This window comes from Canis lupus, chromosome 38 (genome assembly GCF_011100685.1).
Source record: "Canis lupus familiaris isolate Mischka breed German Shepherd chromosome 38, alternate assembly UU_Cfam_GSD_1.0, whole genome shotgun sequence".
NCBI classification, from domain to species: Eukaryota; Metazoa; Chordata; class Mammalia; order Carnivora; family Canidae; genus Canis; species Canis lupus.
Window position 1 is genome coordinate 3,201,297 of NC_049259.1, and position 23,012 is coordinate 3,224,308.

Sequence of the window (23,012 nt, forward strand, 5' to 3'; positions counted from 1 at the left end):
GAGGATGCTAGTGGCAAGACAGAGGGTGTAAACAAAGGGAAGGTCCCAGGTCTGCAGAAGCCATAGAGAAGGCTGCTGAGCAGGCAGATCTTCTACATCAGCTGGATCAGGGTTCCATAACATGTCAGTGTACACACAAGCATCGAGACCAGGATAAGATGTGAATTGTGGTTGATGGACAGTCTAGGAGCAGGAGGACCATGTGTTGGATCCAGGAAGTCCTCCAAACATGGGAGAAGCAGGTCAGAAATAAGAATGTTGTTCCCTTTCTCTCTACTGTCCAGAATAGTACCTGGCACATAGTAGGTGCTCAGTATTTGTTGAATGAATGGAATAAGATGACTAGAGATCAAGGACTCAGAGAAGGGACCTGGACAATAAGATGTCAGGGATCTAGGCAAGAAACCTGAATGATGGAGATTTAAATCTTGTGTAGGCACCCTCCACCCCTGCCGTGTCTGGTCTCATGGGGTCCATGGAGCTGTCTTGAGATTAAAGGAATCTCTAGCCTTCCTCTCCCTGCCATGAACACGGGGTGGGTGGGGATGGTTGGAGGGAAAGCAGAGTCTCTTTCCTGTCATAAATTGATGGAGACATCTCCAGTCAGGGTCCATGATGACTCAGAATTGAGAACCCCTACCAGTTCTCTGACCTAACCCAGGGGCACATTGGTGCTATAATCATTCAGGAAATAATTATTAAGATCTCAGACATGGTGCTAGTCCAGTTCTCAACTTCAAAGCAGACTCTTAAGCTTTCAGCTCGGGGACATGCCATGGTCCCCAGGGTGTGGCTGGGCTCCCTGGAGCTAATCCAGAGCCACAAGAATTCTATTTCCATACAGCGTTTCCCCCAAACCTGATTATAGGGGACAACTTAGACTATTTTGAGTAAGGTGGGTACACCACTGCTTTAATCCTTTCTAATCATCTGTCTAGGCTACTGAAAACAATTTGTGGGATTAACTTGTCCCTGAAATTGTGGAAGCTCATTTCTCCATACATAGAATATACATTTTTGCCTTTGGCCCTTTTTCTGTCTCTGAGCTCTCCTAGCCTGATCTCACTACTGGCAGAGCTGAAGCGGAGCTGTGAGAAGTGTGCCTTCCCCCTCCTTCCCTGCCTGCTGTCTTTGAAAGATGCCTCCAGGCTGCCACTGCACTCCTGGGTTGCACAACCAGCAGCCACCATTACAGGAAGAATCTTTTTCAAGTCACTTCCCACCTTGGTGATTTTTTTTCCCCTCCTTCTTTAAACACCTTCCCCAACAAATCCCATCCATCCTCTGGCTTATCTGGGTCAGAAAGGGTCTGATTTTATGCATGGCACTGTCAAACCATAAATCCGCTGCAGCTTTGCCTCTCCATCCAGCCCGTCTGCTTCTGTCAGCATCAGCAAAATGCATAATAGAGAAAATAAGCCAGAAAGGCTAATAACATTCATCTGAATAAAATAATCTCTTTGGCTGCCTCAGTTCATTTCATTTTAATCAAGGTGCCAGGAGGGAATTTAGGCTTAAAAATCCAACTCCCTGCTTGTCACTAGTTCCCTGTCCAACTGTCACTAAATGATCCCTTTTATTAAGCAGGTACTTTTTTTTTCCCCCTTTTTAATATCCTCTTCATAGTTGGCTGCTTACTAACATCTATTGGATGTATTTAACTCATTTTGGGTTTTGTCTATCATCACATATGTGCCTGTTTTTGAATGTGAGAAATGGCATTTCTCTTAGATATATTGATATTTGCCAATGCTGTGGACAGACTGGCAGGTTTGATAGGAATTCCGAGAAAGAGGGGCTCAGCAGAAGTTGCTGAAGCATCTCGGGCTCTGGTGATCTGAGTTCTCTTTGGCTTCCTTCCTGTCTCCTTCAGCACATGGTTCCCTGTGCGGAATGCAGGACTGATTCTTCCACCCTGGTCCGTAGGGGAAGAAAGGACAGTGGAAGATTAAATCTTGCTCTCCCGTTGGTATCTCCCTCACGTCTTCCCAGAGACGTACAGCTGCTTGGTTAATTGCCTATTGCTGCTGTCTTATCCCTACCACTCTTGGCCAAGGGCTGTGCATTTTCAGCAGACTGTGCTCTTGGCCCTGGCCCAGGGCCGGGTGAGGAGCCTGTTGGAAATTGACGAAAGCTGATCCCAGTTTGTTTGGAAATAAAAATAATAATATTTCTTCACATTTGTACAGTGTTTTACTGTTGATGTCATTCTTTTGCTCTTGGCATCTCATTTTACCCGCACAGCAGCCCCGTAGGTGGGCAAGTCAGAGACTGTGGGAAGGAAACATACCTTGGTAGAGCTGCACAGAAGCTCAGGCCAGCTGCTGATGCTGAGCTTGTGTCACGCGTCCCATCTGCAGAGCTGTGAGCCCAGCAGTTCTTCACTAAATAGCACCTTCGGCCAGGAGGGCTTCGGGATGTTACAGTCGGGCTTTGCAGATGGTTAGGGAGCTAGATGGACACCAACAGGGCGCATGCCCATTTTATAGGGGAGACAACTGAAACAGAGTGGAGAGGGCAAAAAAGAGAAGTGGAACATGGAGGCCAATTTGGACCTTTATAGAGTTCTCTCTTTGCCCTAGATATCGTAGAGAAATCCCTTTGAGCATTTGCCACTAAGTTTGTTGAGCATTTATGAGTAGTCTGTAGTTGAAGGAGAAAAACTGGCCTCATATATTTGAAGCCACTGATTCAGCTGTGCAGGTTTATCAATTCAGTGCATTTATAATGATGATCTCTTTTGTGGATGCATAGCCAGCTTGTAACTTTCTGGGCCTGCTTGCTTTCTTTCTTCCCTTTTTTTTTTTTTTTTTGACTCCAGCATCATTCCCTCTCAAGTGCAATATTATGTTTTCTTGATCTGCCTCCTGAAAAAAAAAATTTAAGTAAGAAAAATACTTCTGGATATTTTGTCTGCTTTTTAGGGATTAGTGTTTGAGGAGGTTTGCAGCTGTTCAGTACATTCCTGAGGGACGGAGACCCTTTTCTTTAAATGCCCAAGTATTACACAACCTGACTCCAGGGGCGGGGAAAGTAAAGAAACTGTACAAACAAATGATAGATGGAAAAGATATAAAGACAAATTTCAATCTCCTAACCGAATGAAGTTCCGTTGGCTCTAGCAGCCCCAAATAAAATAAGGCTGCAAAGCTGCTGAAGCAGGAAACCACTCGAGCAGAACCTTAATATGCTCCCTATGAAATCACGTCTCGTTGACTTGCTTATTTTCCAGCCCGAAGTGTGTTTCATCTTTGTTCGTGTTGGCTGGGAAAATTGTCTCTATGGTATATTTGTGTTCCCCTCCTACGACATGCCCTTCGCCTTTCCCGCTCCACCACTATCCCAAAATAAATAAATGAATTAATTAAAACACCTCAGTTGAAAGGAGGATTATGTCCAAGAAAGCATACAAACTCAAAGAACTAAAAATATTGCCTGAAAAGTGGCAGTAATAGTAAAAAAAAGAGTAACAGACCCATAGAAGAAGCGGACAACAGAGTTTAATACTATCTTGAAAGGCTTTTTTAAAATAAAAATCTTGCATAGATGTAGCAGATCCAAAGCAGTGCCTTACTGGTGTAAATCCACCTTTGAAGTGCAAGTTTATGAAGAGAACTCATTACAGGGTCAGTTGGTGAGAACAGTGAGGCTGTGTTCATGACCCAAAATATTGAAATTGGGATTATGAATCAGAGTTGCAATTTTATATCAGTTTCAGCATCCAGGTTATTCCTGGCTCTGATTTGGGTTGCCTAATATCAAGAAAATCCTGATTCACACAGATGAATTATAATCCTGAGATAGTTTTAAATTGGCCAAGGGTCTTGAAAAAGGATATTTTTGTTTTTAAGTTGAATCACTAACATTACCTAGCAGCGATCCCCATTCCCCTTAATATTATTGGGTAAGCCCGAAAAAGTGTAATAAGTGTTAAAACAATTGTTAATGATGGGGTGATATTGAGCATTCTCACTACCCAACCATGGTCTACTATGGCATGTAATTAAACTTGGCCACTGTGTGTCAAATCACGTGCTCACATGCACAGCATTACCTAAGGAGGCACACAGGCTGGAATTAAAAATGAAACCTGTGCAGGACATCCGATCTAACCAACATCACATTTTTCAGAAGTCTGGATACACTAATTGGTTCTTTATTCAAAAGTTTGCACACAATGTAACTCACCTAGAAGCCCAGGAGACATTGTGATAGTGTCTAACTCAGGGAATCTGGGTCCCTGACACATTTAACTGGGGGTTGCTCGTTTGAATGGATGTGTCACAGTTGTTTGAAATTGAATTATTTCTCAATAATTCTGGAGTTTCTCAGAACATACTTTAAGAATTCCTACTCACTGAAACCAATAATAGCCATCACAGCACCTGCTGTAAGGATAGAAGAATATGTGCTAAAAGTACATTGCCACCTCAGAACTTATTGGTATAATTATAAATATATAGTTTTTTTGTTGTTGTTGTTTTTAAATATATAGTTCTTAATGTATTTACAAATTTATTAGTTTTAAGGCATAAAGCTTTTTGTTTTAAAAGATTCCCACTTCTGGGGTGCCAGGGTGACTCAGTCAGCTAAGTGTCTGGCTCTTGATTTTGGCTCAGATCATGGATCTTGGGGTCCTGGGATCGAGCCCCATGTCGGGCTCCCCACTCAGCAGGTAGTCTGCTTGTCTCCCTCTCCCTCTGCTCTCTCTCTTTCTCGCAAATAAATAAATAAATAAATAAATAAATAAATAAATAAATCTTAAAAAATAATAAAAGAGTCCCACTTCTGCCTATCCCTTGTATTAACTCATCTTCGTTTACTCATCCTTTCTTCTGAGGGCCCCCTTGGGATTTATGCTCTGTATCCTCTTCCATGGTATTCGATTGGTTTTGCCTCTCCTGCCATCACTTGTGATCTGCGGTGTACATTTGTGGGTAACTGGCCCTTTGTTTATACCTCTAATGTTCTGCTATATTATAGGTCTTTCTTTCCCACTGTGTCCTGTGATATCAGCACTTTTTTTTTTTTTAAGATTTTTGCTTATGTATGAGACACAGAGAGAGAGAGAGAGGCAGAGACACAGGCAGAGGGAGAGATATCAGCACTTTTACAACTAAAAGCCCCTAATACTGTACTTTGTTCATTTAAGATACAAACGTTTGTATGTTGGTGAAATTGAGTTGCAGTGCCATTCTTATGTGCATGAAGCACTATAAGGAAGGACCTAATAGAGACTACTAACCCATGTCCACCCCTAAGAAGCAGATTGAGCAGTTGTCAAGTTCAGATCTTGTGAGGCCTGCTCTTTTAAAGAAGCAAGTGTAAGTGCCTGATATATTCCATGCTTACTAAGGACATGGATACTTTGCCACCCAACAAAAATGGAAACTCAATTATTTAGGATTTTGTAACTGAAACCGATTTGGAATGTATTAGAAAGTTTTCTTGCAGTGAAAACATCAAAGGTCCCTGAAGGCCTATGCTCAACTTTGAGTTTAAGATTGTTTCCTATTTGCTTTTTTTGGTTTGTTTTTCAGATGCTAAACATTTTGAAAGGAGTGGATTAATTACACATGTATCTCTTTCAGCTAATATATATATTTTTCATTTCCATAGAAATCTTTTGATTTTCCTAGAACAATAAAGGACATAATGTTGCTGAAGGGGTCAGAAATGAAATATTAGGTGCTCTGACTACAGAGGTGTTACGCTGGGGGGCAGAGGTGGGGTGGGGGGCAGATATAGATCAGTTTCAGTTTGGACTCCAATGCTCATTGGTTTGAAGTAACTTCTCAGTGCTGGTTAGATAGTTGATGAAATGGTCTGGTGTGTTCTGAAGCCAGAGGAGGTGTGGTACGATTGGTTGCTAATAATTACCTTACTACAGATTGGAAAAAGCCCCTTGTAAAGTTAAATTCCAAGCTCTACAAATCACAGCTGCCCAACAGCTTCCAGCTCTGAATGCAGGCAGTGCTGATGCAAGAACCAAGCCACTGTCCACTCACTTTCTTTGCCTTAAGAGTCTGACTGTAGGGAGGAAAGAAGGGGAAATAATGTGAACAGATTGTGATTCTTTGCAATGATTAATCCCAATTCTCTACAACGACAAGGCTTGGTTTTTAATTCCATCATTGCCACTTGTGTAGCTATGTGACCTTGAACAAGATATTTAACTTTTCTGAGTCAACTTCCCATCCCACATCTGCTGAATGTGTTAATGATACATCCTTCATCAGGCTGTCATAGGGTTCAAATTAAACAACGTTGAGTATAGGGCCCCAGCCACATGCCAAGTGCACAGCAAGCCCTTGATAAATAATATAGCAAACAACTCCTACTTTCGGTTTCTCTTTTTAAAGAAATCCAGCTTGCGGATACAGAACTTTCTGTTGCTTGAATCTGTGCTACACACCGAGTAGATAATCAGTATATTCTTTTGGATCACAGTGTTTTCATTAGAAAAGAACTCCTAGGTTTGGCACTTGACTGCTCCAATCAGGTGTAGAGGTTTTAGGAATACATGTGTTCAGATATAGTTTGTGCTCTTGGTTGTATGGGACATGACATGATGGCTCAACCCATGAACTCAGAACCTCCTTAGATGTGTCCTTGGGACTAAGGGTTTTTAGGGACTTTTTTCACAGCAAAAGCCTTGAAGGTTGTTGTCTTCACTGAATCCTAATATGAATAAATGTGTGGAGATGTGGTCTGTAGTGCTCTTGTAATTCTTGTCTTTAGACTTCTAAGTTTTGCCTCTAAACCTAAACACAAACCAAATGATTTAATGACTAAGATTATGGGCTTCGGAGTTGGATAGCCTAGACCTGTTCTAGTCAGAAAACGTAGAGCTGTGGTACTAGTCCCTGACTCTTCCTTAATGTCTCTATGATTTGGCTGTCGGCAAGTGACGACTTCTCTGAGTTTCAGTTTTCTAATTAGCAAAATGGGGATAACAGTAATGTTTTCTTAAGGGGAAATTATGAAACTTATGGGATAATGCATGTAAAACATTTACCAAAGTCCTAGAACATTGTAGATACTCAACAGATAATCCTGCTTCTCCTCTTTCTTCTCCTCTTTCCCTCTTCCTCTCTCCTCCCTCCTCTTCTCATTATTCTTATTTTCTCCACTGAGGTTTCAGATAAAGAGAAAACTAGAGGTGCAGGCTTCAAGGAAAGATGTCTATTTCTGACTCAGCTTTGATCACTGTGATTTTATGACATGGACTATATTCATAGCTGTTGGCCCTGGCTACTCACCTACACTGATTTTTTTTTTCTTGCTGTTTCTCTGCAGGAAGGATCAGAATGTACTCTCTCCAGTCAACTGCTGGAATCTCCTCTTAAACCAGGTGAAGCGGGAGAGCAGGGACCATACCACCCTGAGTGACATCTACCTGAATAATATCATTCCTCGATTTGTCCAAGTCAGCGAGGACTCAGGAAGACTCTTTAAAAAGGTATATAGCTATTTCTAGGCACGGAGATCCCTGGGAGGAGCGATGACACCATCTTGTAAATAAGAGAAAGACTATAGTATTGGCCCAGTTAAGAGGCTTTTCATTTTCCTACTGTGATCTCGTGGGAGAAAAAAAAAAAAACCCTGAATAGTCATTCTTTTCTTCCTTTCTGAGTTGAATCAACAGTAACCCTGTGAGTAACCGTTTGCAAGATACAATCCCAACACTGGCAACATAATTCATAATCTGCATATTTTGCTGATGATGGTGTTTCCTTGATGTCCTTGAGTGATTTGTGAAACTGTTGAGATTTGGGAACCTTCAGTGTGGTTTCACCTTTCCCTCTTCTAGTTCATGTATGTTTGTGATTCGGTTTAGTTTTCTTTCCAAGCATTCATCTTGGCCGAGGTGAACTCATGAATTTAGTGGTAATCTTACAAAACTAATGCCAAATTGACCTTACCTGTCAGTGGTGGAAATAATCTCTTGGAGACTAAGGAACCTTATTTCTAAGCTCTCTCAACCTAAATTCTCTCAATGGAGTCACTGGTTACAAATGATGGCAAAAGCTCCAACCATTTTATATAATGTATCATGTCTAACATTCAAGCTCTGATATCCCCAGATTTTTCAGAAGGCAAATAGTCTTCCCACAATGTTATAGATATAAAGGGGGTAGGTATATAGGGCTATTTCGTTGGTTTCCTATATAGGAAATCCATTGGTTTTCATTTGACAAAATCCAGTGTTAAAATTCAAGGCTGGGAGAGAAAGAACTTTGGTAAACAGGACTGTGGTCAATAGTAGCCAGTTTTTCAATTCTTAACATTAGGAAGTTTTCCAGATCTCAGTAGGTCTGGAATTAGAACCCAATTCTTTTGTTTATACCAGCATGAAAAAAGAACTGATTTAGAACATTCCATCTACTTAATGCATCTGTGTAGAGGCTTTTCCTGTGTCTTAAAGACAGGATATGAAGAGTAAAAAGCACCTGACAATGAAAAGAAGGAAGAGAAAGAGAACTTCTCCCGGAGTTTACTGGCTATTTTTAGCAGCCTGGCTGCACTGCGGTTGGAGCCATACTTCATTTAGGGGTGAAGGTACTTTTCACCATTTCCTCATGGTTTCCAGCATCTGCTCTAGCTTCCTTGTCATTCATCTGAATTATTCTGCAACCCTTGGTGACATGAGGATGTAGCTAAAATGAATGCCTGTAGTTAATTTAATACTGTACTGAATACTGGAAATATGCTAGAGAGTAGATTTCAGGGGTTCTTTTCACACACACACACACACACACAAAGGTAACCGTGTGAGGTGTGTGAATTGGCTTGACTGTAGTAATCATCTCACTATGTATATATCCACATCAAGTCATAATGTCATACTCTTTAAATATATAGCTTTTATTAGAAAAAAAATTGAAGGCTATTTAGGTAGAACCTTGACAGTAATCAGATGCCACTTCAGCTCTTCTCTGTGACCTTGACAGCCACTTAGATTAACTCTAGAAGGACAGGGACTGACTGACTGTTTCCTCCTTCATTTTCTCTGTTCATCTGAGAAAAAACTTCTGTGAGGGATGTTCAGCTATCTAGACTTCACTGAAACACTCAGCTCTCTTTTCTCCCAGCTTTAGAATGTTAGAGAAGAGCCAAGCTGAAGGAGGATTCTGGCCCATCCAGAACTCAGAGATGTGTATGCTGAAGGCAACCCATCATCAAAGCCTTGAGTGCTTCAGGTTTTTCAGGTGCCATTCACATTTCACCAAGAGCCTAACTGCATGGTTCATATAGAAAATATGGGGCCTCTGCCCTCCAGAAAGAAAATCTGCCCATGAAAGATATTCTTAGCCATGGTCTCAGAGTTGACCTCCTTACGTAAATTGTGTATTTCTTTGGTCGGGGCATAAGAAAGAATTTCTAATTACTCATGGGACTGTTTATGTATTACATTTTATTGAAGAAAGGTGCACATATAACAGACTTACAGCTACATGCACTTCTACAAACTGAACACACATGGTAACTAGCTCCCAGATCAAGAAATAGATTATTTCAGTACCCTAGGATTCCCACTCTCACTTCCTCACAGTCCTCAGGGGGTTGGGAAGGGTGGTCCCAACCCCCAAGGATAGCAACTGTCTTGACTTTTAACATCGGACATTCGTTTTACTTGGTTTCATACTTTATATAAATAGAATCATACAGTGTGTACTCTTTTGTGTCTGGTTTCTCTCATTCAACATATGTTTTTGAGATTTACTCATATTGTATATGGTTGTAGCCCATAGGACTTTTTCTTGATCTTAAAACTTTTTCATCAGTTAAATATAGTTGTAATTAGAGATATGTATAGGATTGTTGAATAGGCAATGTTTACTATCCCACTGGGTGAGTAATCTCTTTTCTCTCTCCCCTGGGGTCCATTGTAGGCAGAGGGTTCTAAGGTAGAAGCTGGCTTGGCTGATCACAAGTGTAAATTAATTCTGTTTTGGCTGGGTGAGAGCCTCTCTGCTTTCTAGTAATGGGCACAGAAGGATTCTTTTTCCATAACTTAATTTTTTATTCCCTTTTGCTTTAGGTGTGTTGCAGGTGAAGGATTAGAATCCCATTTATTAAGATGTAGTAATCAGACCAGAGAAATAAGGAGTGAGCCGGGCCACACTGGCAGTTAAGAGAGTCTTCCCAGGGCTTGCTCTAGTCTATCACAGAAGAAAGGTCTCTTCCAAGTGACCCTTCCTCTTGGTCTCAACTCTGCTAGTAACTCTGAAACCTTGGGCAATTACTTACTTCTTTCTGTATACACCTCAGTTCCCTAAAGTTAAAGATAAAAAGGCTTGGCCTATATGATCTTCATACTGCCTTCAAAATCTAGCTGGTAACTCTGAAACCTTGGACAATTACTTCTTTCTGTGCCTTAACTTTAGGAAAAGTTAAAAAAAAAAGTGCTTGGCCTATATGATCTTCATATTGCCTTCAAAATCTAGTATACTATAATTCTATGATGAATTTTATGATACCCAGTATTGGGTATCCTGTACTGGGGGCTTCCTTCTGGTTATTGGGTGACCTTTGTTAAATTATGATAAGTAAACTGGAATGCTCAAGATATGGACAAACAAAAGTGGATGTGGGTATGGAGAGTGGGCTAGCTCACACAATTAAAGATCAGATTTCTTGAGGAATGAAGCATTGTTTCAGATTCCCTTAGCTATAATGGCCAGCAACCAAGAGTCACCAAACAGGAATCCAAGTGTATAAAATAGATATACCTTTTGTTTTACCTGTAAATTTAGTTCCAGCACCAAAAGGGAAATCCACATTTCTCTGGAAACACACTGTTTAGGAAAGACATTGGAAAACCATTTCTGGTTCAGCCATGGACACCTGTGAAAATTCACCTGAGATTTATGTGAATTTGGATCTATTTCTCACCGGCAAAAGTCATGGGTTTTCCTCCTTTTTAGATTCTTTTTTAAAAAGCTATAAAACTTAATGGTTCACTAGCAAAGGTTATGATAACAAAACCAACATTTGTTGAACTCTTTTGTGCCAGGTACAATATTAAGCACTCTATATGCTTAATCTTTACAATAATTCCATAAAGTAGTTGCTATTAATACCGCTGTATTAGGAAGGAGGAAACTGAAGCTTAGGGAGATTAATCAAAAATGAGGTGAGGGGGCACCTGGGTGGCTCAGTGGTTGAGCGTCTGCCTTCAGTGCAGGTCATGATCCTGGGATCCTGGGATTGAGTCCCACATTAGGCTCCCTGCAGGGAGTCTGCTTCTCCCTCTGCCTATGTCTTTGCCTCCTTCCCTGTGTCTCTCATGAATAAATAAATAAAATCTAAAAAAAAAAAAAAATTGAGGTGAGGTTAGTATTTAAATCCATTCATCTGACTCTAAAACTTTAGGTTTCCTCCCACATATTCTGTTAGGACTCTGGGTATGGTGTGCAGAATAGAGGGTATTCTGGATTTTCTTACCCTTTTCTGTCAAATCCAGATATTTCACTTAGTTACAGAATTAACCTAACCTTTTCTCTTGCACACAAACCTTCAAAAGGTTTGGAGGTGTTAAACATCAACATTGGATTGTTTTTCCTACTTGGTGTCTGGGTAAGCAGCTAGAAGTTGACAGTGAAATAGGACAGCAGGTTTTTTTCTCCCCAGGGGCAGGATCTCTAGTAAAGAGGGAAACAAAGACTTATTAAATGTGAAAGCTGGCCAAAAATCTGGCTCACAGTTTTAACTCAGCTAATTCGGGGATGTCAGGGTGCCTGCACAATTGGCCCCTCTGTACTACTGAACACCCTAAAGGGATGCTCCTTGCCGGCCCTCTGGTTTGTGGTTATGTCTGCTGGGACATACTTTGCATTTTGCATGAAGCCATGATGGAGATTCCTTTAGCTAAATATAACATCTAGAGAAAGTAGCCTCCTGTCCAGAGCATAGAAACAGACCCGCTTTGTCTAGGACTCCAGGGGAAACGGAGCCCATTTGGTGCTCCTGACATCTCCTTTCGCTTAGTGAAAGCTCAGTCTGTCTAACCCCTGTTGGAACCAAGGTTTAGGCAAATATTATTGCTGCCACCTTCATTTGTTTAATGCGGTGGCTTCAAAACCCAGAGCCAAACATTGCCAAATTTTACTTCCAGCTCCATGTCGTCTCTGTGAGAGACACGTTCTAAAGAATCTCAACAAGAATACAAATCATTTGTCCCACGTTCTGATCTTAAACCGAAGTAAACTTAGGTGTGCATTTTCCCACAGGGGAGAGGACAGCCTTGCTCTCTCTTCTTCCTTTCACTTTGCTGGAACACACTGAATGTACCTCTGACTTGGCTTTTCAGCTCACTGTTTCTAGCCCATAGTTATTCATGCTTAGCCTTGGAAGCAGTCAATTTGTATAGTCTCAATACTCTCAATTGTGCCCGCCTTTTTTTTCCTTTTACAGTATTCCAGTTAACTATACTTTTGTTTTGCCTGTAGTACCCTAAGTTTCCATGGTAGAAAGGTTAAATTGAGCAAGTTAGGCAGATTCCTGGTAGACCAGTTGTTTAGTAGTTCTCAGCTTTCCCTGTGAGAGTCATTGGGAGAGTTTAAGAAAAAAAAATCTTTGTGACTTTAAAGAGACAGATTTCTTAGGATACAAAAAGCATAAATAATAAAAGAAAAAAGATAAACTGGACATCACCAATTCTTAGACTTTTGCTCTTAGAAAGACATTGTTAAGAAAATGAAAGAGATGTCACAGATTGTGAGAATATATTTGTGATACATGTAACTCAATAATAAGACAAACTACCCAAAATTTTAAAAATAGGCAGAAGATTTTATATAAATATAGTGGCCAACATGTAAATGGCCAATAAGTACATGAAAAGATGCTCAATATCAGGAAAATGCAAATTAAAACAGTAAGTGTGATACATACTCATTAGAATGGTTAAAATTAAAAAGACTGACAACATGTTAGTAAGGATGGATGGAATTCTCATATGTTGCTGGTGAGAATATAGAATGGTACAACCACTTTGGAAAATAGTCTGGCAGTTTCTTATAAAGTTAAGTATGTACTTACCATATGACCCAGCAATTCTGCAGGTAGATATTTAGCTCCAAGAGATCTAAGAGTATATATATCTACACAAAGACTTGTACCTGATTATTCATAGTAGTTTTTGTTATAGGCTGAGTAATGGTCCTCGCCAAAGATGTCCACGTCCTAATTCCTACAAACCGTGAATTTATCTTATCTACATGAAGACTTTGCACATAGGGTGAATTTGAGGATCTTGTAATGAAGATATTCTGCTTCGTATCTAAGTAGGCCCTAATGCAGTCCTGAGTGTCCTTATTAGATGGAGGTAGAGAGAAATTACAGACCAAAGAGAAGAAGGCCATGTGATGGAAGTGGAGGAAAGCAGAGTCACAGAGAGAAGACGCTAGGCCACTGGCTTTGAGGATGGAGGAAGAAGCCATGAGCCAAGGAGTACAGCTCTAGAAGCTGGAAAGGGCAAGAAAACGAATTCTGCCTGAAAGCCTTCAGGGGAATGCAGCCCTGTTGACACCTTGGTTTTGGCCTGGTGAAATCGGTTTTGGATTTCTGACCTCCCGAACTGTAAGAAAATAGAAATTAAAAATAGAACTACCATATGATCCAGCAATTCCACTTCTGAGTGTTTATCCAAAGAAAACAAAACACTAATTCCAAAAGATAGATGCATCCCTATGTTTATTACAGCATTATTTGCAGTAGCCAAGATATGGAAGCAACATAAGTGTCCATCATTGGATGAATGGATAAAGAAATTGTAGTGTATATGTGTGTGTGTGTGTGTGTGTGTGTGTGTATTTATATATATCCTGGGCTGAAACCAAGAGTCAAACACTTAGCTGACTGAGCCACCCAGGTGCCCCCAAATTAAAAAAAATTTAAGAGAATAAATGCATGTTGCTTTAAGTCACCAAGTTTGCATTAATTTGTTATAACTGATGTAGGAGACTCATATTGTATTAATAATAGTCAATAATGGAGACAACTCAAATATCTACCAACAGATGAATATAAAAACATATTGTGATATATCCATATATGAATACAACTCAACAATGAAAAGAAATGAAATGCTGATAGATGCAATAATATAGATGAACTCCAAAAACATAACTGATTAAAAAAAGCCAGACACAATGAATACATTCTGTATTATTCCATTTATGTGAAATTTTAGAAAAGATAGGTCTAATCTATAGTGATAGAAAGCAAATTGTGATCACCTTGGGGCCAGAGTGGGATGAAGGGTTGACTGACTCATGGTGGTTACATGAGTGTGTACATTTGTCAATACTTAAAATGTGTACATCTTATTGTATGTAAATTATGCCTTAATAAAGTTGATTTAAAAATAATTTAGAGGAAAAAAATAATAATAATTTAGGGGCACCTAGGTGGCTCAGTGGTTGTGCGTCTGCCTTCGGCTCAGGGTGTGATCCTGGAGTCCTAGGATCAAGTCCCACATCGGGCTTTCTGCATGGAGCCTGCTTCTCCTCCCTCTTCCTATGTCTCTTCCTCTCTCTGTGTGTCTCTCATGAATAAATGAATAAAATCTTTTAAAAAAAATGTTTTTAAATAGCATGCCAATGCCTCACCCCAGGGCAGTTGTATCAGAGTCTCTGGGATAGGGCCTAGCTGATTCTTTCATATTGCCAGGGTTGAGAACCAGTGTTGTAGGTATTCTGCTTTCCATCCTGGGGAAACCCAATAACATAGCAGAAGCCATAAAATCCTGTCTATCTGTATGTGAGCCACATTTGCCCAGGCAACAATGTCGAAGCATCTAGGCAACTCATTGTGATTTTCCTACTTTATTCTTGGAGAATGACAAAGGGTAAATCTGGATTCAGATGAGTAAGTCGCACTGCAGAAAGTGGGAGATAGAGGAAGGGTGCTGAAGAAGAAATGTAATAATGGGATATCATTAGTTCTTTTCTCTAGGGTCTTTAGATGTCCTTTCCCATTGGTTGGTCAGTTTCAAGAGACTTGTCATGACCAGTCAGATTTCATTTGGCACCAATGAAATGTGTCTAGCAGTAAAAGCATAAAAGAGGTTTAAAACCAAAAACAGTGCATGTTACTTACTTACCTACCTACCTGTTTATCCCCTGTAGATGGGGACAGGATTTTTTAGTCTTTGAGTCCAGCTGCTTCACATATGTAAAAAGACTGGATATTGTAAAGAGGCATGTTCTGCGGTGGTGTTATAATTAATAAAGGAGGAGCAGTGATCCATAATGCCAGTATCGTCAAATGTCCCTGATGAGTAGTGTAGAGAGAAAGAATGGACTTCTAAGGGTTATGCCCTGCCCTTCTGAGAAAAAGTTTAACCTGGAGACATCTTTGGGAGAAGGAGTAGCTGACTGATTTACCCCACCCTCTCTTCCCCAGTCTACCCTACACCTCCTTGCAAAGGGACTCAGGATATCTGCGATCGATTGGATTTCCTCCGTGTTAGAACATGATCACAAACAACGTGGTGGTCAGCTTTACAGACAGCTCTTCCAGTTGCCCAATTTGTCTTGATGGTAGCAAAATCTGTTCTGGTTAATTGAGCTTTATTAACTCTGTTATCTGATGAAGAGATCCTCTTTGTAGAAAAGAATAGGATGGGAAGCTGAGCGTATTTGAGTAGGGGATGGAAGGCTGCCAGCTACTTCAAAGGTATCTGCTGATAAGGGGCGTCAGGTTTGCTGCCAAAGCCAACACTGAGGAGAGTTTGCAGCTAGCCCTGTTGGTTTCTGTGACTCTTAGGTCAGCAGCATCTGTGTCTTTGCCCTTGGGGCTTCTCTCTGGGTGGTCTAGGCTTTTCTGGACTTGGGAAGATTCAGCTCAGAGGGCGTGTGCGCCTCAGATGCCTGCACTCCTGCTTAGGTTAGTTTATATGTTTGCCTTTTTGGTGTCTTGGTCCTCAGCTATCTATCTGCCTTTTCTGAAAGAGCCCAAGGTGTTGTATGTGGAACATTCAAAAGGTATAATGGTAACTCCATCTTCATTTTTTTTTTTAATTTTTTTATTTATTTGTGATAGTCACACAGAGAGAGAGAGAGAGAGGCAGAGACATAGGCAGAGGGAGAAGCAGGCTCCATGCACCGGGAGCCCGATGTGGGACTCGATCCCAGGTCTCCAGGATTGCGCCCTGGGCCAAAGGCAGGCGCTAAACCGCTGCGGCGCCCAGGGATCCCCTGGTAACTCCATCTTCATAAGCCAGTGAATGGTTAGGAGAATCTGCATAATAACAACTGCAAAATATGCAATGTGAGAAAAAGAGGTGTAGCGGGTAGAAACAAAAGTGTCCAAATGCAACCTTGTGTCTGAATACTACTCTAAACTGGAAAAGGGTGCAGTCAGTAAGTATTTTAGTGAATACTATAAACACAGCATTGTGGAAGCTAAAAAGAACTTAAAATGGAATTGATAGGGACGGTTTGCCCCGGCTTCTCAGTCCGCTCTTAAGACCAGTTAGATCTCCCCAAACTTGCCGTGGGATAATGATAATAAGACCAATAATAATGAGCTTTCATAAAATGCCTGCTGTCTCTGTTATACACTGTAGTACGCCCTAAATGTATATATTGTTTTCTAATCCTTTCATATATTTCATGATGGTTTTTCTTTCCCCTTGACTTTTTACGGAAGTTTAAAATACTTAAGAGAAATGCACATATTGTAAAGTGTACAGCTCTAATGAATTTTTACAAACTGAAAGCAACTATGTAATTAGCATCCTGATAAAGAAAAGAATGTTACCAGGATCCCAGGAGCCCCCCTTCTTGTCCCCTTCCATTCATTTCCCCCTGAAAAGTAGTCACTATCCTGACTTCTAACACAATGAAAGCATTTGCCTGCCTTTAAAAAAACCTTATATTAATGGAATCATAAAATATTCTTTCAGCAATTTAAATATGTCATTCTTTTGTTTCCTGGCTTCCATTGTTTCCTTTTTTAAAAAAAATATTTATTTATTTATGATAGTCACACAGAGAGAGGCAGAGACATAGGCAGAGGGAGAAGCAGGCTCCATGCACCGGGAGCCTGACGTGGGACTCAATCTTGGGTCTCCAGGATCGCGCCCTGGGCCAAAGGCAGGCGCCAAACTGCTGCGCCACCCAGGGATCCCCTGGCTTCCATTGTTTCTAATGAGAAGTCAGCTGTGTGATGCCAATTGTTGTTCTTGAGGGCTTTGGAGGCTGCTTTCATTTTTAATTGAGGTATAGTTGATATACAATATTATATTAGTTTCAGGTGTACAACATAGTGATTTGACAATCGTATACATTATGAAACACTCACTATAATAAGTGTAGTTACCATACAAAATTATTACAGTACTTTTGACTATATTTTCCTGACGTTATATTTTTCATCCCTGTAACTTATTTATTTTATAACTGGAAATGTGTATCTCTTAATCTTGAAGGTTGCATTAATATATTTTTTTAAAGATTATGGGACACCTGGCTGTTGAGCATCTGCCTTTGGCTCAGAGCATGATCCCTGAGCCCTAGGGTCAAGTCCCACATCGAGCTCCCTGCATGGAGCCTGCTTCTCCCTCTGCCTGTGTCTCTGCCTCTATGTGTGTGTGTCTCTCTCACGAATCTTTTTTTTTTTTTTAAGATTTATTTATTTATTTATTTGAATGAGAGAGGGGGCATGTGCTCGTGGATGAGGAAGGGCAGAGGGAAAGAATTCTCAAGCAGACTCCCCGCTAAGTGTGGAGCCTGATGCAGGGCCTGATCCCACAACTCATGAGATCAAGACCTGTTCCAAAATCAAGAGTCAGACACTTTTTTCTTTTTTTATAAGTTTAGGTATTTATAATCTCTACACCCAACATGGGACTCGAACTCACAACCCCGAGATCAAGAATTGTATGCTCTTCCGACTAAGCCAGCTAGGTGCCTCAATATTTTTTTCTTCAGTGCTTTGAATATGATGACTCTAAGTGTAATTGCCATTGAATTTCTTTGGCTTGGGTAAGTGCAATATCTAAATATTCCAGGTTTATGGGTAGTGTTTTTTTCCTTCAATTTGGGAAAATTTCTGGCAAATACTTTTTTCCATCCCATTTCTCTTCTTGCCTTGACCCTAACTGCACATTTATTAGACTCCCTGATACAATCCCACAGATCATTAAGGCATGCCTTTTTTATTTTCTGTGTGCTTCAGTTTAGATAATTTCTAAAGTTAATCAATTCTTTTGTTGTATATAGTCTGCTAATAACACCATCCAATGAATTTTTTATTTTAGATGTTGTATTTTTTAGTTTGATGATTTCCACTTGGTCTTTTTTTCAGTGTCCATGTTACTTCTGAAATTTCTCTTTTCTTGATATTTTCAAAACATATGCGGCAACATTTTTAAAACGTTATCTGCTATTTTCAACACCTATATCATCTGTGTTTCCGTTTCTGCTTATGGGGTTTTCTCTTGACCATGAATCTCATTTCTTTATTTTTTCATGTTTACCAATTTTTTATGACATATCAGACATTGTAGTTGACACATTATAGAGATTCTAGATTATTTTTATGTTCCTCTGAAAAGTGTTAAGTTTTGTTCTAGCAGCCAGTTAAATTACTGGCTGGTCACCTTGAACTTATAGGGATTCATTTTATGCTTTGTTAAAGTGAGTCTAGTTTGGTTTTGTCCGTAGTTCTGGAACATATTCTATATATTTAAGACGACCTTTCTAGGGCTTTCATGGAAAGTGGGCCTTGAACTCCAAACTCTGTCTCCTCTACAGTGGGCAGCAGCTAGGATGACCAGTGTTCCCAGTTTGGTTAACGGGGTTCCTGGGACATGAGATTTTGTTTTATCCATTCTTCGGTTGACGACCTTTGTGTAGTTCCAGTTTGAGGCTATTGTGGATAATGCTGCTATGAACATTATATTGGAAGGTTATTTTTCTTCCCATTGTATAGCTGAAAACATTAAAGCTCACATTGATAAAATACTTCTTTGTAAGGACCACAAAGAGATGACGATGGAATTTGAACTCCCTAGCTCTTTCTACTATGTCCCACTACCATCCAGTTTCAGGATTGATAGGTGGTACCTTAAGCAAATAGTTGTTGCCAGATCACATGGTTGAGGGGGACAATCTGAGCTTTAAGAATAGTAAATTCAAAACTTGCTTCTCTCCTCCCTCTTTCCTCTGCCTCTTCCCTTCCACTCCTCTGCCCTTCCCCCTCCATCTCCTTCTTTCCTTCTCTTTTTTCCTTTTCTCTTCTTCTCTGTTCTCTATTCTTTTGAATAATCTATTCAAAGGTTATAGTACATATACACTGTAGGAAATACAAGAAGCAAAAGTATGATAATGAAAAACCAGGTTGTAGTCTACAAACTATTTTGTAGTCTGTTATTTTAGTCAAGATCTTCACTTTTCTGCAGCACCTGGCTGATTAAATCTGTAGAGCATGAGACTTGATCTCAGGATCATGAGTTTGAGTCCCATGAGTATGGAGCCTACTTAAAAAAAAATACGAAAAAATAAAGATGGGGGCACCTGGGTGGCACAGTTAGTTGAGTGTCCAACTCTTGGTTTTGGCTCAGGTCGTGATCTCATGGGTCATGGGATCCAGCCCATGTCAGGCTCCATGCTCAGTGGGGAATCTACTTCTCCCCTGCTCTCTCACTCTCTTAAATAAATAAATACATCTTTAAATAAAAAAAAGATCTTAACTTTTCCATTTTATCTCATCTAAGTTTTCGTCTCTTCTAATGGCCAAGCTATAGATTTCCCTAATTATCTTTTTTTTTTTAATTTTTATTTATTTATGATAGTCACACAGGGAGAAAGAGAGAGAGGCAGAGACATAGGCAGAGGGAGAAGCAGGCTCCATGCACCGGGAGCCTGACGTGGGATTCGATCTTGGGTCTCCAGGATCACGCCCTGGGCCAAAGGCAGGCGCCAAACCGCTGCGCCACCCAGGGATCCCCCTAATTATCTTAAAAATGCCCTTGAAACTGGTTTGTCCAAGCTAGTATCTATGCACACTAATTTTTATGTCCCTTAAGTCTTCTTTAATTTAGCACTATTCCTTTTCCAGGACATTGATTTGTTGAATAGACCAGGCCAGTTGTCCTGCAGCTTGTCCCACCTTCTAGATTTGTCCAGTTGCTTCTTTGGGTTGTTGCTAACTTCTTCCTGTATCTTGTATTTCCTATATATTGGAGGTTGGTTCCATTGGCCAAATCTAGTCAAGTTATACATTTTTGACTAGTATGCATAATGGGCAGCGTTGGTTACTTCATGTCGTATCACATAAGGAAATATATATAATATCTGGTTAGCCTGCCAATGTGATGCTGACGTTGACTCCTCAGATTAAGGTGATAACAGTTTGAACCCTCCATTTTGCAGTTAGATTTTTTCTCACATGATAAAAAGGCCATTGTGTAGTATTATATGTGATGCCATCATACAAACCTCGGGTGTTCATTCAGTCATTCATCTGACGGCTTTAACAACAATGATAATTCCAGACAAGTTACTTTTTACCATCTCTGTACCTCTTATACTTGACTGCAAGATGCCTCTCTGAGAAAAGGGAAGGATTATTAATAGAACTCATCAGGTACTATAGAAATAAACAGTTTATAGAAACTTAGTACTCCCAGGAGAAATCCCACTAATGGTGTGGAAGCTGACTAGGTACCAAGTTTTTATTATAAGAGTTACAGCAATAATAAAAATAATAGTAATTATAACTAATACTAAATGAGAGCTACACATGCCCAGGGACTATGCTAAGTACTTTATAGGTATTAACCTATTTAATCATCACAACAACCCTTCGGGATGGTTTCATCTTCTCCATAGCACCTGGGGAGAGGGGTTAAGCAGTTGACTCAAGGTTATGGAACTGGTTAGGGGCAGAATTGGGATCCATGTCTAGGCAGCCTACTGCCCCTGAATCATCTCTTCACATCACCATGCTCTGCTGACTCACAGGTAGCAAGGTGGCAGTGATTGTATTGGTCAGCTGAAGGGCCAGGGCTGTGTAGGGAATTAAGGGCTCGTGCATTCTGCAGCCGTATTCCGTCATGCTATTCTGATTCTGCTTTTTGCCCAGCTTGTCTGGGGAGAGAGAGAGAAGCATCTTTGATTTCAGCCTCCCCTCTTGCAGGACTGACTTTTTTTTTTGTTTTCCTATGTATCTCTGTCAAGAGTTTCCCTTTGAATTTCTCCCTGCTTGTCTGAGCGTGATTTTTGTGTAAAATGGGGAGGAAAATGAATTCTCTTTCTTTTGAGATAACATCTTTAGTTTTTCCATTCCATTTTCTTCTTTCGGTACAATAGTGGATTTTTTTCCTGATCTCTTGGTTTTTCTACCTGAGCCTACCTTTCTTTGCTTTTAAGCCTAGCTGTGAGGGTCCTCCCCGTCACACACAGACACACACACACACACACACACACACACACACACCTACCTTTTACTCTGTGCTTCAGAAACCATTTGGGTCTATATCCAGTTTTTCCTAATATTGACTCAACATAAAACTTCCAGTCTCAGGTTAATTTTAATTGTCTGCACAATTCTTATCTTTAAGAGATGATAGGAATCTGGGCGCATCCTTCCTCACTGTCTCAAGAGCTCTCAGAATCATCCTCTTATTGAGCTAAGAAGTTATGGTTAAGGCCTAGGGAAAGGACTGAGAAGTAACAACAAAAATAACAATTTTTATTTTATGTTTCCTTTGATTTTGAGGCAGACAGGAAACCCTGTAGCTTAGTTTTCTTTCTTCTTTTAAAAAAAAGATTTTGTTTATTTATTTTTTAGAGAAAGGAGAGGGAGAGAAAATCTCAAGCAGACTTCCTGCTGAGTGCAGAGCCAGATGCAGGGCTCGATCTTATAAGATGAGATCAAGAGTCCAATGCTTAACTGATTGCACACACCCAAGTGCCCAGCTTAGTTTTTTTTTTTTCAATTGTAAAAGTAATTAATATGTATTTTTCAAGCTATTGCAGGGAAATAGGGACGCCTGAATGGCTCAGTAGTTGAGCCTTTAGTTCAGGTCGTGATCCCGAGGTCCTGAGATGGAATTCTGCATCAGGCTCCCCACAGGGAGCCTACTTCTCCCTCTGTGTATGTCTTGCCTCTCTCTCTGTGCCTCTTATGAATAAATAAATAAAATTTTAAAAAAAGATATTGCAGGGGAACAAAAATAATAAAAAGAAAATAATGATTACTGGGAATCAATTATTCTAATATTTTTTCTCTGTGTATTTTTCTTTAGAAAATTAGGATTGTATATTAAGTTTTGTGTAATTTTTTCACTTAACATTTTAAGTGTGTATTTTGTCTGTGTCATTGCTCCTTCTTTAAAAACATTGTTTTTGATGACTATACAGCATTCTATTCTCTGGCTATTCCATAGGTTATTCATATATTACTTATGATTCTTTGGCTGTATGATTTTTACTCTACTGGACCGAGTTCTGGTACATCCAGGAGCAGTCCAGTATCTCATTGGTATCTTCTTGGAAACTACTTGTTTTTAGAATGACTAGGTTGCCTGTGCTCTCATTTGGAAATACCCTACTTTTGATATGAGTAAAGGAGAGAGGGTTTCCCCCTCTTCTTCTTTCCCTTTGTCTTCCTCTTATATCTTCCTCATTGTCTCTGAGCTCAGCTGGGAATCTAGACCTCAGAGCTGTGTCTGAGCCTCTGCCCTGGCTGGCTCAATGGAGTACTTATGCTGTGCTGGGTTTCAGTTTCCTCATCTTTACACTGCAGAAAATTGCTCATATCCTTACTTTGCCTGCCCAGAATGTCAGAGGAATCAGTAAAGCCTGGGGAGAAAGGGCTTTGCCGTTGTCAAAAAGACAAGAGATAACAAATGTTCGTGAGGACATGGATGGAAGGAAATCCTTATACACTGTTGGTGTGAATGTAAATTGATGCAACCACTGCAGAAACCAGTATGGCAGTTCCTCAGAAAATTATAAATTGAGCTACTATATGATCCAGCACTTCCTTTC

The 23,012-nt window shown here is 40.2% G+C and overlaps 1 protein-coding gene across 11 annotated transcripts in view; it reads left to right on the forward strand.

The window, feature by feature from the left end:
- The window catches only part of SRGAP2 (SLIT-ROBO Rho GTPase activating protein 2), a 235,414-nt gene that overhangs the window by 110,457 nt on the left and 101,945 nt on the right, over positions 1 to 23,012 (forward strand). For all 11 annotated transcript variants that reach the window (XM_038586064.1, XM_038586065.1, XM_038586066.1 and 8 more), the window contains exon 4: positions 7,300 to 7,462. In XM_038586064.1, the coding sequence (XP_038441992.1) occupies positions 7,300 to 7,462 (163 nt within the window). The remainder of the gene's footprint in view (positions 1 to 7,299; positions 7,463 to 23,012) is intronic.